This window comes from Onthophagus taurus, chromosome 1 (genome assembly GCF_036711975.1).
Source record: "Onthophagus taurus isolate NC chromosome 1, IU_Otau_3.0, whole genome shotgun sequence".
Lineage (NCBI taxonomy): Eukaryota > Metazoa > Arthropoda > Insecta > Coleoptera > Scarabaeidae > Onthophagus > Onthophagus taurus.
The window spans coordinates 4922841-4936965 of record NC_091966.1 but is presented as its reverse complement, the minus strand read 5'-3'; the positions used below and the strand labels follow the sequence as shown (position 1 = coordinate 4936965).

Here is a 14125-nt window from a genome sequence, read left to right as displayed (position 1 = left end):
ACTTTCAAGCGTTTTTACTTGATCCCAATATTTCCCTACACTTTTTCACATATGCACAGATTTAAAGAGTAAACATGTTAAAATTCTACCTCGAGATGTTGATGGATGGTACATGTTTTGAGAGCTGAATTAATTTTGAATACTGTTTGTATACCAGGTGTGCTAATATAAAATCGGAAATCACTAGCTATACATTTTACCCACCTGTCTTACAATTTGTGGGTGCCAAGTGAAAAAACTTGTTACTTATTTGAGCCAAACCAGAGCTCAGCAAGTGCGATTATGTTTTAACAGCTCATAACATATTAGTCTTCTGATCCAGAGCATTGACGTCTTTTAAAAACAATTTGATATAAACAAAATATAACTTCTCACAATTCAGTGAAAACTTCTTTAGTCCATGGCGAGGATTCAGTTCATATGGTACTCATTTCCCATCTTTCTCCTCATCCAACAATGCTTACAATCCTGATATATGAAATTTGTACCGTTGTGAGTTGCAAATCTTTGTCAGATTCAACAAATGACGCCAAATGACGTGGTTTGATGATAATTACGTTGATAGTTCCATCTATGAGTTAATTCCATTTACATATTTACACACCTGGTGTATGATATATTATTATATAAATATACATTGGTGGTTTACAATAATTTTAATTTACAACTTATTATTCTAATTTGAATAGAATAAAAGTTATTTTTCTGTACGATTAAGTTTGATTTTTTTTAAAGGATTTTTTTAATATTTTACATTTTAATATCAATAAAAATATTAACTATTCTTTAATGTACATGCAATATTATACACTTAAATAAAAATGAACTATTTGATTGTGACTGAATGAATGAATTAAACTAACTATTAATTAATTTTGTTTTTATTGGTTGTAAATAAATATGCTTTTGTAAATATTATATTTTGTAATTATTTCTCTAATTAATTAATATTATTTATTTAATATTTTTTTATGCTTAAAATTATTTTATTTATTTTCTTTTTAGAGGTTGAAGAAAATTTTCGTTGCAACGTTTGCAATAAAATTTATAAACGAAAAACGTCGTTGTACAATCACACGAGATGGGAATGCGGTAAAGAACCGCAATTTAAATGTTCGTATTGCAACTATAAGGGAAGACAAAAAATTCATTTTATTATGCATTTAACCGCTAAACATAAAGATAAATGGGACGAATTTGCTGGGATTGTTACAGGAACAAAAAGACATTATGAATAATTATTTTAAGAATTTATTTAATGTAAAAATGTATTGGGTATAATCACAAAAAAAAAAATAATAATAATGGGTGGATTAATAAATATTTTAATGAATTTATAATAATTTATATACCGGAAATTTGATACAACTCGCAATACACTTGCACTATCTTACAAAATGCAACATAGCTTAGGTAGTTTTGCAAAGGAAAAGTGTTGCTTGGAAAAATGTGACGTCTTTATGATAACTCTGAGTTTTCGGTTATCTTAAGAGACGCATTGCTAAACCAGAATGTTTCTAGTTCTAAGTCTAGTGTTAGTTCTACTTTTCGTTATGCCACAATCTAACGCTGTATCACAATTAAAACTGGAACTAATACTAGATCTAGAACTAGAAACATTCGGATTTAGCCGCACGTCTCTCAAGACATTTAAATTCGATTGATTCTAGTTCTAGGTCTTGTATTAGTCCTAGTGATGGTGCTGGTGCAAAATTAGAACTAACATTAGACTTAGATCTAGAATCATTCGGATTTAGCTGCACGTCTCTCAAGACGGCTAAACCCGAATGATTCTGGTTTTAGGTCTTGTGTTAGTTCTAGTGATAGTGCTAGTGCGAAACTAGAACTAACACTAAACCTAGAACTAGAAACATTCGGGTTTAACCGCACGTCTCTCAAGACGGCTAAACCCGAATGATTCTAGTTCTAGGTTTTGTGTTAGTTCTAGTTTTAATTCAATAAAAATGTCTACACAGTGATAGCTAATGCTAACTAGCGTTACCTAGCACTGTCCTAGAACTAACATTTGACGTAAAACAAGAAACATTCAGGTTTAGCCGTCTTGAGAGATGCGCGGCTAAACGGAATGTTTCTAGTTCTAGGTCTAGTGATAGTGCTAGTGTAGAACTAGAACTAACACTAGACCGAGAACTGGAAACATTCGGATTTAGCCGCACGTTTCTTAAAACGGCTAAACCCGAATGATTCTAGTTATAGGTCTTGTGTTAGTTCTAGTGATAGTACTGGTGCAAAACTAGAACTAACACTAGACCTAGATCTAGAATCATTCGGATTTAGCCGCACGTCTCTCAAGACGGCTAAACCCGAATGATTCTAGTTCTATGTCTTGTGTTAGTTCTAGTGATGGTGCTGGTGCAAAATTAGAACTAACACTAGATCTAGATTTAGAATCATTCGGATTTAGCCGCACGTCTATCAAGATGGCTAAACCCGAATGATTCTAGTTCTAGGTCTTGTGTTAGTTCTAGTTCTAGTGCGAAACTAGAACTAACACTAAACCTAGAACTAGAAACATTCGGGTTTAACCGCACGTCTCTCAAGACGGTTAAATCCGAATGCTTCTAGTTCTAGGTTTTGTGTTGGTTTTAGTTTTAATTCAATAGAAATGTCTACACAGTGATATCTAATGCTAACTAGCGTTACCTAGCACTGTCCTAAAACTAACATTTTACCTAAAACTAGAAACATTCAGGTTTAGCCGCCTTGAGTGATGCGTGGCTAAACGGAATGTTTCTAGTTCTAAGTCTAGTGTTAGTTTTAGTGATAGTGCTAGTACAGAACTAGAACTAACACTAGACCGAGAACCAGAAACATTCGGATTTAGCCGCACGTTTCTTAAAACGGCTAAACCCGAATGATTCTAGTTATAGGTGTTGTGTTAGTTCTAGTGATAGTACTGGTGCAAAACTAGAATTAACACTAGACTTAGATCTAGAATCATTCGGATTTAGCTGTCTTGAGAGACGTGCGGCTAAATCCGAATGATTCTAGATCTAGGTCGAGTGTTAGTTCTAGTGATGGTGCTGGTGCAAAATTAGAACTAACACTAGACCTAGATTTAGAATCATTCGGATTTAGCCGCACGTCTATCAAGATGGCTAAACCCGAATGATTCTAGTTCTAGGTCTTGTGTTAGTTCTAGTGGTAGTGCAAAACTAGAACTAACACTAGACCGAGAACTAGAAACATTCGGATTTAGCCGCACGTTTCTTAAAACGGCTAAACCCGAATGATTCTAGTTATAGGTGTTGTGTTAGTTCTAGTGATAGTACTGGTGCAAAACTAGAATTAACACTAGACTTAGATCTAGAATCATTCGGATTTAGCTGTCTTGAGAGACGTGCGGCTAAATCCGAATGATTCTAGATCTAGGTCGAGTGTTAGTTCTAGTGATGGTGCTGGTGCAAAATTAGAACTAACACTAGACCTAGATTTAGAATCATTCGGATTTAGCCGCACGTCTATCAAGATGGCTAAACCCGAATGATTCTAGTTCTAGGTCTTGTGTTAGTTCTAGTGGTAGTGCAAAACTAGAACTAACACTAGACCGAGAACTAGAAACATTCGGATTTAGCCGCACGTCTCTCAAGACGGCTAAACCCGAATGATTCTAGTTCTAGATCTTGTGTTAGTTTTAGTGGCAGTGCTAGTGTAAAACTAGAACTAACACTAGACCTAGAACTAGAAATATTGGGGTTTAGCCATCTTAAGAGACGGTATGTTTCTAGGTGTAGTGTTAGTTTTAGTGCTAGTGTTAGTCTAGTTTTATTTGTTATTAGCACTAGATTATTGTATATTTTTATTGATCTATAACGAACACTGCCTTCCCCGTATTAATCCGAGGTAATATCCGTAATATCGAGGTTTTACTGTAATATCAAATTATATTGACATGTTGCATTTTATATGGGACAAAATAAGCCTTGGTTTCTACGGAAATATATTTTATTATATTGCATCTTAAGTGAAATTCATTGTATAATATAAGTGGCAACAAAAAGGTATGAAATGTTTTTATAAAATTTGTTTTTTAATCGTTATTAATATATTTTAATTTCAGGTTTATCGAAAACTCTAAATGAAAATAATTATTATTATTTTGTATTTATTTTTTTAATGATTAAATGGTTACTTTATTGTATAATTTACTTTTTGTGTATTTATTTGGTATTTTTTACTTCTTTATTTTTGTGTTGGCAAATTGATAAAAAAAAAGAAAACCGTTGTAGCAAAATAAATTTTGAATCGAAAATTCTTTAAACTTTATTCTTAAACAAGAAAAATTTATTTTCGACTTAAAATTTATTTATAACCATAATAATTTCATAATCATTTTATTCGGATCATCATCATGCTTTATGTGATTAACTTTATCGTTTCTGCACTGGGCTCACCATAATTAAAACAATTTTTTTTTTAATCAAATTATTATTTGTTTAATATTTTCCGCTTATTTTAACCGGAATTTTTTGTTTTATTTATTTTTTATTAATTTTCGTTTGCTTTCTTTTTTTTAACCGATCTTATTTTGCAGAGTTCTTGGAACTCGAGCAGATCATAACTCCGGATGGAAATCCGACATTGATATCTTTACTTCGCAATCCTTTGGCAAAGGACTACAAATCGAAACGGGACAACGGTCGATCAAAAACCAACAGGATTAAAGAAGAATACGTCGATCAGGCTGCTCGTCCTGGTTATAGCAATGAATCGCAATTTGCTTGTCGACATTGCGGTAAACGATATCGATGGAAATCGACAATGAGACGTCACGAACAAGTTGAGTGTGGTGGTAAAGAACCGAGCTTTCAATGTCCCCATTGCCCGTATAGAGCAAAACAAAAAGGAAATTTAGGGGTACATATTCGTAAACACCACACTATTCCATGATTTAATTTATGATTTTTTTTCTTTTCTTATTATTAATTTTGTGTTTATTATTTTCTTTTTTTTCTTTAATTTTAAATAAGGGTTACCACTTAAAAAAATTAATAAGCAATGCGTGGTGTTTCAAAAATAAATAGGAAAAGATTTATTCAAAAAATGTATTTTTGAATCACCATGTATTAAAAATATACCATAATCGTGTTGATATTTTTAGAAATAAATCATAGAAATATTTAGATTTTGGTAAATGGGTGAAAAATAATAAGTAGATAGTGCTATTGATATTTTTTATATAGATATTGTTAATTTGTACAGATTATAAAATTAATAGGTTAAGTTAACCATATTTTTTTAAATTTTATTAACATATGGTGCTGATACGAGTTAAATTTTTACAAAAAGAAACAAACAAAAACGAAGTGCCTTATATTTGCAATATTTTTATAGATTAGTTATAGGAAATTGTTTATAATAGTGCCTTACTTATAGCAATAACTAATTTTTTTTGTAGATACTCTAGAAATATTCCCCCCAATACTTTCCAAAGAATGAGCAATAAATAAGTTTTGTTATTTGTATATTAGAGTTGATTTGAGAAGTTGTAGATTTTTTTATAGAAAAATTTGTTCTGTTTTATTTTATTTTTTTTTTAGATTTCGTTGTAGTTTTAAATATATTTTATAAAGTTGTGGGTTCTGGTATATAAATTACATTAAAAAAATTGCGTTTTATTATTATCATAATTCTTTTGAAATTATAGGTTATTTAACATCTTGGTTTTTGATTAAATGGTAAATATTAAAACAATTAATTATTTTATATTTTCTAATTTATTTTATTTTTAGATTTTTTTAAAAAGAAAACATTCACAAGATATGGGTTATAATTATTGGTATATGAAGATTATTCCTAGGAGTTTAAATAGTTGAGTGTATAATCTTGCACAAGATCTTTCAGTTTTATTTTTCGTTTATGTTTATTATGTTTTATATTATACAGATGTCCTGAAATGACGTGTACAACGCAAGACCACAAGTACCTTGACAAAAAATATGGTGATTTAACTCATCTTATCTATACAGGGTGCCCATTATGTGTGGAATATAGTATATATCTCGGTAAATGTTGGTTATATAAAAAAACATTTTATACAAAAGTTGTTTAATATTTTATTTGCCATAATAAGACTGCATTTAATTGTTTAGTTTTGAGATTACTTTTCTCTTTACGATGACATACAATTTTTGTACCCTTACATCAGAAAATTTTTGGAAAAAATGTAAAAATTGTTTATTAATAAAAATTAATCAATGACATTAATCTAGATATCCGAGATCGCCAAGTACTTCGAATTATTACTGTAAATTAAGTACATTTCCAATAATTCGAGGTACTACGAGGTACGATCTCGGATATCTAGATTAATGTTATTAGTAAAATTTTCTTAATAAGCAATTTTTAATTTTTTTTCAAAAATTTTTTGATAATAGGGTACTAAAATTTTACGTCATCGTAAAGAGAAAAAAAATCTCTATCAAATGAGCCTAACGAAAGGGTACATTGCCTTTTAAAAAACTTCAAGTGTTATTCGTTGCTCATTTGTTTTCTGAAATAAAAACAATTGAATGCTGTCTTATTATGGAAAATCAAATATTAAACAACTGTTGTATAAAATGTTTTTTTATAAAGTTGATACCTACCAATATATATATGATATTCCATTCATAATGGGCACCCTGTATACAAAATTGCTTAGTTGAGCGTCTAGAAGGCTTTAAAAATAATACTTTTTTTTAAATAACTCGAAAAATCCTCAATGAATTTTACTCATTTTTTGGCCATGCGTTTGTATCAGTAGACTACAGCTGTTTATGGAATAAACTCTAATTTAGAAAATTATAGGGTGTTTAAAAACTTTGTCACAATAATTTATGCATCCATATCTTTTTAACACCCTGTACAAACAATACCATTTTTCTTGGTTAGAATATATTAATAGAAACAAAAAGAGTTTGTTAATTTTTAAAGCCCTCTAGCGATGAAACTAAGCAATTTTATATATAGATAAGTTGAGTTAATTCATCATACTTTTGGTCAAGGTATTTGTGGTTTTTCGTTGTACACGTCATCTCCGGACACCCTGTATATGTTACAGTTAAAGCATTCATTCCGTGAATGTACACATTGTCTAGTCAATGCATACATTATCTATTTTATCTAATTAATGTGTATATAAAATACGAAATGTAAACTTTTACTAGTTGATGTATACAATTAGTAATGACGCTCAGTTAAAGCTTAAAGTACGTTTACTAGTATATTATATAACGAAACCCAACCCAACCCAACCCAAAAAATGGTTACTACTATACTTACTTACTTACTACTATCATCACATACAATCCTTTCCATTAAAAAAATTATACAGTAAATTTTCTTTGTTATAACTTTTACTAACATCTCTTAGCAAATGCATACACTGCCTAGTTTATATACACATTCACTAGTAAATGTAATGTAAACGTTACGTCAATGTGTACATTAACTGAAATACACGCTTTACCTGTGACCTATACATTAATATTTATGGACGCTAAAGTCTTCTCGCATTCCTGTGATAATGCATTTTGTTGGGTGATTAGGACAAATGTTCTTTAGCTCATTTGCACAGCTATGACGTTGCTGTGACGACAGCTGTTCCAGTCTCTAATCAATCTCTTACTTCTATTACTAGTCTTCCTCTTCTTTTCTCAGTTTCTTTATTGCTTTGACAACCCTTCTCTAAACTTCCTCTTCTCACTTCAGTCATTTTTTCCATTACCATTTCCTTTGCAGCATTGCACTGCTTTATCAAGTTCTTTCCTTGCCTTTACAGTGTCTTTCCAGGATCCCTTCTTTGTTTTCAGAAAATTTTCCGATTTCCTGTCGGAGTCTTTTTTGTCTTTTAAGTTTTTGTTCAATTTCTCTCCACTATTGCCCCTCTCTTTGAGGTGTTCCCCTTCTCTGTTAAGCTCCTTTCTTGTTTTTGTAATACAATCTTGTCTCTTGCTTTCTTTCTAGTCTCTGTTCATTTTTTCTTCTATTACTAGTCTTCCTTTTCTTTGCTCAGTTTCTTTATTGCTTTGACAGTCCTTCTTTATTCTTCCTCTTCTCACTTCAGCCATTTTCTTCCATTGCCATTTCCTTTGCAGCATTGCACTGCTCTGTCAAGTCTTTCCCTTGCCTTTACAGTGTCTTTCCAGGATCCCTTCTTTGTTTTCAGAAAATTTTCCGATTTCCTGTCTGAGTCTTTTTGTCTTTTCAGTTTTTGTTCAATTTCTCCTCACTATTACCCCTCTCTTTGAGGTGTTCCCCTTCTCTTTTAAGTTCCTTTCTTGTATTTGTAATACAATCTTTCTCATCACAATCTTGTCTCTTATTTTCTTTCTAGTCTCTGTTCAGTTTTTCTACTATTACTAGTCTTCCTTTTCTTTGCTCAGTTTCTTTATTGCTTTGACAGTCCTTCTTTAATCTTCCTCTTCTCATTTCAGTAATTTTTTTCCATTGCCATTTCCTTGACAGCATTGCACTGCTCTATCAAGTTCTTTCTTTGCCTTTACGGTGTCTTTCCAGCATCCCTTCTCTCTTTCCAGAAAATTTTCCGATTTCCTGCCTCAGTCTCTTTTGTCTTTTCAGTTTTTGTTCAATTTCTCTCCACTATTACCCCTCTCTTTGAGGTGTTCCCGTTCTCTGTTAAGTTCCTTTCCTGTTTTTGTAATACAGTCTTTCCCATCACAATCTAGTCTCTTGCTTTCTTTCTAGTCTTTGTACAGTTTTTCTTCTATTACTAGTCTTCATCTTCTTTGCTCCGTTTCTTTATTGCTTTGACAGGCCTTCTCTAAACTTCCTCTTCTCACTTTAGTCATTTTTTTCTATTACCATTTCCTTTGCAGCATTGCACTGCTCCATCAAGTCCTTTCCTTGCCTTTACAGTGGCTTTCCAGAATCCCTTCTCTATTTCCAGAAAATTTTCCGATTTCCTGTCGGAGTCTTTTTTGTCTTTTCAGTTTTTGTTCAATGTCTCTCCACTATTACCCCTCTTTTTGAGATGTTCCCCTTCTCTGTTAAGTTCCTTTCTTGTTTTTGTAATATCTTTCCCATCACAGTTTCGTCTCTTGCTTTCTTTCTAGTCTCTGTTCAGTTTTTCTTCTATTACCAGTCTCTTTACAGGTTTTCTTCTCTTTACAATCACTTTTTAATCTTTCCCTTTGCACGGTCTCTTTTGTCTTCTTGTTCCATCTATTCCAATCTCATTTTAGTGTTTTCCACTTTTCTGTCTCGTTTCTATTTTGATTTTATGGTTCCTCTCTTTGTCTAATCGCTTTTATTATCTTCTTTCTGTTACTAGATTCTTTTTTGTGTTTTCAATTCATGTCAGTATGTTTGTATTGTTATTTTTCCGCTTTTCAGTCTTCTTCTTCTCAGGTAATACTTTTCTTACTGTTGTAATGTTTTTCCAGTTTCTCCCTTCTCAGTTCAGTCGCTTTACCTTCTTTCCATTCTCTTTCCAGCCTTACACTGTAAGATCCTTTATTGACTTTATAGTTTTTTTTTCAGTCTCTCTCCTGTGTGTCAACACTTTTTTTCAGTCTTTGTTCTTTCTCTTTCTTTCGTTACCAGTCTCCTTCTTACCTTTCCAGTTTTTGTCTCTCTAGGAACTTTTTTGTCTATACAGTCTCTTATTATTTTTTTTTCTTTGCTCAGTCGTACTCAATCAGTTTCATCTAATACAAGTCTCTCTTTAATCTTTTCCTGCTCGTCTTATTTCTTCATTGTCTTTACAATCTCTCTCTTTGCTTAATCCTCTTTTCTCTATCCAATCTCTGTTCAGTATCTTTCTTGTCTATAGAATCTCTGTCAATTTGTTTCTATTAGTCTTTTTTTTTTAGTGTTCTTCTTCTCTCTGAAGACTCTTTCTTGCCTTTACAGTCTCTTTGTAGTCAGAAAAAATTTGAAAACAGATAAAAGCACGTACTTAAATGGATGATTACACTTTGATAGACAATGGGATAGCAAAGATGGATAAGAAAAGAAGTAAGAATTAGCAGATGCGGTAAGTAATTAATCTGTCGGCTTCATCTGTCTTCCTTTTTTTAGGTGTTGGAACGCATATCTAGACAGTGAAGTATGTGGAGACAAGCGATATTGTGGTGAGGATGGAATGGAGTAAGTTACATTACAAATGGAACATAATCAGACACGCAATAAATATCTCAGCAGAAGACATTGGATTCGATGAAGTATTACTTACTACGCCAGAAGTAGCAATTAGCAAATAATAATTTGTCCCAGATTTTGCTACAAACACTATTTGCTGAATATTAGGTGTGCTTTGGACATATTCACGTCAATATTGAAAAAAAAAGTCTTATTTACTTCAGCCTATCCTTCTCTTTAACATATAGAAAAAGTTGGTTTCGAAAGGTTAAAGTTCAAGGACATTTAATATATTTCTATCTCATTTACCAATGACCTTGAGTCATATAGGTCGTGATCAGAAGTAATGATGACTTCGAATTAGTGTGCTGGAATCATGTCGTGATTTATTACCACTTTGTTCTTTGAAAAGTGAAGTTGTATTTGTTTCAATTTCTTCTAGAATGTTTCCATCACTTCACTGTAGAATCCTCCATTGATTGCTCTACCTGCTTCCAGAAAGACTACGTTAAAAATAATAAAATCTAAAAATCATTGTATTGATTCTTTTTGATCTCTTACATCTCAGTTATTATGAGTCTACTTAAAATTTCTTCATGATTTTGCTTAATGAAGTTCAAACATCACTTCGAAGTTGATAATCGTACCACAATTCTAGAACAGAATCATTTTTGATTCATTAAATTGATTTTTATATACACACAAATGTTGGTGTGAAATCTTACAGCTTCAACATGCAATAATTTGTGTAGAATATGGAAACTTATAGCTTTAATCCACATCTCAATCATTTAGATAAGGTTTTGATGATTGTGGACAATTTTGCAACACTATAAATCCATTTTGAACAATTTAGACCTAGTTCTCAATCACCAGAGAAGAATCGAACCAGTTCTCAATATTTAGACAAGTTTCCAATGAATTAGCTCACTTTCCATGATTTTGCACAACCAAACAACAAATGGTTTGCAATTACTTGGACAATTTTGAACAATTTTTTGAATAATTTTTAACGAACTCACAATCCATCAATTTCTTCGGGTAATATGTCGTTTATTGGAAGTACTCAGAGTATGAGAAGATCTCAAGATATGATATGACGACACTAAATTCAATTTTTTTTTTTCGAGTTGTTGCATCAGGTGTCCCAGAATAAGCACGATGATATAAAGAGGAGATTAATAAATTACAATAATTTATTAATAATAAAACTACAAATAAACATTTTTATAATAAATTCTTAATTTATTTCATTTTTTTTTGCTTTAATCTTAATAATCTTGAGTTATCCCTAGTTGCATGCGTAGTTTTTTCCTCCCCATAAAAACTACCACCCCAATAATTTTTTTTTGTTTTTAATTTCTTTTGATTACGTATGTACTTAGTTTATTTTGACTAATTTCTTTCGTTTTTATTATTATTTTTTTTAATTTTTACCAACAAAACCCAATGTGTGTTTCAGATGTTGGTAAACCAGGTGGAGGTAAATTTCCAAGAATAAAAATAATCGGTCGTAATATTTTTAATAACGAATCGCCGTTAAGCGAAATACAATCTTGTTTCCAATGCGAAAATTGCGACAGACGTTATAAATTGAAAAGTTCATTGCGTAACCATCAGAAATGGGAGTGCGGAAAAGAACCTCAATTTGAATGTCTTTATTGTTCTTATAAAGCGAAACAAAAAATGCACATGATGAGACACATGGAAAGACTTCACAAAGACGTCGATATCGCTTCTTTATCCGAAACGATTTTGGATTTTAAAATTGGCCATATTAAATGCAAGGAATAAAAAGTTTTTTTTTAATTATACAGGGTGATTTAAAAGTATTTTTTAAGAAAAGATTTTTTTTTGAGTTAGTACTTTTAAATTAACCTGATTAAGCCATTCCAATAACAATTTTTTATAAGTAATTTTAAGTTTAATACAATAAACTGATTAAATAATGATTTTTATCATTATTTTGTGAGTTAATTGTACGTTTAATACTTTATTTTGTGTAATCGTTCCTGAAGTAAATTTTCGATACTCATATTAATTTTTTTGCTTAGATTTTTTAAGGTTGATGGATTTTTGTTTAAAAAATCCTAGTTAATGTGCCTTAATAAATAATAATAATTACAAATCCTAATATAAAAAGGATTTCATTTAAGACTATTTAGATTTAGCTTTTTGTTATTTTATACTCTTATTTTTAGCTTTTATTGCTTTTTTTATACTCTTTTCGCTATTTTATAATTTTCGAGTGTGCAACTTTTTTTTACTCAAATATACAAGTCCTTTTATAAAATTGTGGTTATTTATTTTTTTTTTTTTCGTATATATTCATCGGTGTTTGTAGATTTATCTGTTGTAATGTTGCTTCGCTAATATATGTTTTTCGTATTTTTTTCTTTTTTTAAGTTAATGTTTCTTTTTAGATGGCGTCAGATTTTACTGTAAGAGTTGCCATAAAAGCTACAAACACAGCAATAACTTATCGAGACATGTTAAATACGAGTGTGGAGTGGAACCGCAATTTCGTTGCGAAATTTGTGGAAAAAGAACCAGGCAAAAAACCCATTTAATATCGCATATGCTTACACATAGATTACAGAAATATCATTAATCACAGTAAATATATTACCAAAGTTCACTTATCTACCTTTGTCAATATTAAATAATTTTGATTAAATCATTTCAAATTTAAGATATCCAAAGAATTTATTAATAAACGTTATTATAAAATATATTGTTTTTTTTTTCGGTGTTATTTCTTTTTATTATTTCTTTAATTATATTATTGTTATTAATTCTTTAATTTTTGTTTTAGGTCGATTCACAATGTCTGAAAACATTTAAATTTGCGCATTGTTGAAAAAAAAAAAGTATACAGTGACTACTTAGGTAATTTGTCCCACATAAAATACAACATATCAATACATGTCTGAAGACGCACGGCTAAAAACCCGAAACTTTCTAGTTCTAGTTTTAATTGTTGTGCAGCGCTAGACCAGGAACTAGAATCATTTGGGTTTAGCCGTCTTAAGAGACGTAAGGCTAAACCCAAATATTTCTAGTTCTAGGTCTAATGTTAGTTCTAGTGACAGTGTAAGTGTGAAACTAGAACTAACACTTTACCTAGAACTAGAATCATTTAGGTTTAGCCGTCTTTAGAGAGGTGCGGCTAAACTCAAATAATTCTAGTTCTAGGTATAGTGTTAGTTCTACTGACAGTACAAGTGTAAAACTAGAACTACCACTATATCTAGAACCAGAATCATTTGCGTTTAGCCGTCTTTAGACAGGTGCGGCTAAACCCAAATGATTCTAGTTCTAGGTATAGTGTTAGTTCTAGTGACTGTGCAAGTGTAAAACTAGAACTAACACTATACCTAGAACTAGAATGTTTTAGCCGGCTTAAGAGACGTACGGCTAAACCCAAATGTTTCTAGTTCTAGATCTAATGCTAGTTCTAGTAACAGTGCAAGTGTAAAACTAGAACTAACACTATATCTAGAACTAGAATCATTTGGGTTTAGCCGTCTTTAGAGAGGTGCGGCAAAACCCAAATGATTCTGGTTCTAGGTATAGTGTTAGTTCTAGTGAAAGTGCAAGTGTAAAACTAGAACTAACACTATATCTAGAACTAGAATCATTTGGGTTTAGCCGTCTTTAGACAAGTGCGGCTAAACTCAAATGATTCTAGTTCTAGGTATAGTGTTAGTTCTAGTGAAAGTGCAAGTGTAAAACTAGAACCAACACTATATCTAGAACTAGAATCATTCGGGTTTAGCCGGCTTAAGAGACGTACGGCTAAACCCAAATATTTCTAGTTCTAGGTCTAATGTTAGTTCTAGTAACAGTGCAAGTGTAAAACTAGAACTAACACTACATCTAGAACTAGAATCATTTGGGTTTAGCCCTCTTTAGACAGGTGCGGCTAAACCCAAATGTTTCTAGTTCTAGGTCTAATGTTAGTTCTAGTGACAGTGCAAGTGTGAAACTAGAACTAACACTATACCTAGAACTAGAATCA

At 31.3% G+C, this 14125-nt stretch overlaps 1 protein-coding gene across 33 annotated transcripts in view; it reads left to right on the top strand.

Moving 5' to 3' along the window:
• Positions 1-14125, top strand: part of LOC111415678 (longitudinals lacking protein, isoforms H/M/V) — a 289549-nt gene that overhangs the window by 84517 nt on the left and 190907 nt on the right. The window contains exon 5 of one of the 33 annotated variants that reach the window (XM_023047480.2): positions 12528-12836. The exons of 30 other annotated variants lie outside the window; for them this stretch is intronic. In XM_023047480.2, coding sequence (XP_022903248.1) covers positions 12528-12715 — 188 coding nt within the window. In that variant the 3' untranslated portion in view covers positions 12716-12836. Of the gene's footprint in view, positions 1-4555; positions 5024-11566; positions 12398-12527; positions 12837-14125 lie in introns of those variants that run through there. 2 more of the 33 variants (XM_023047450.2, XM_023047446.2) reach the window with 2 other exon arrangements.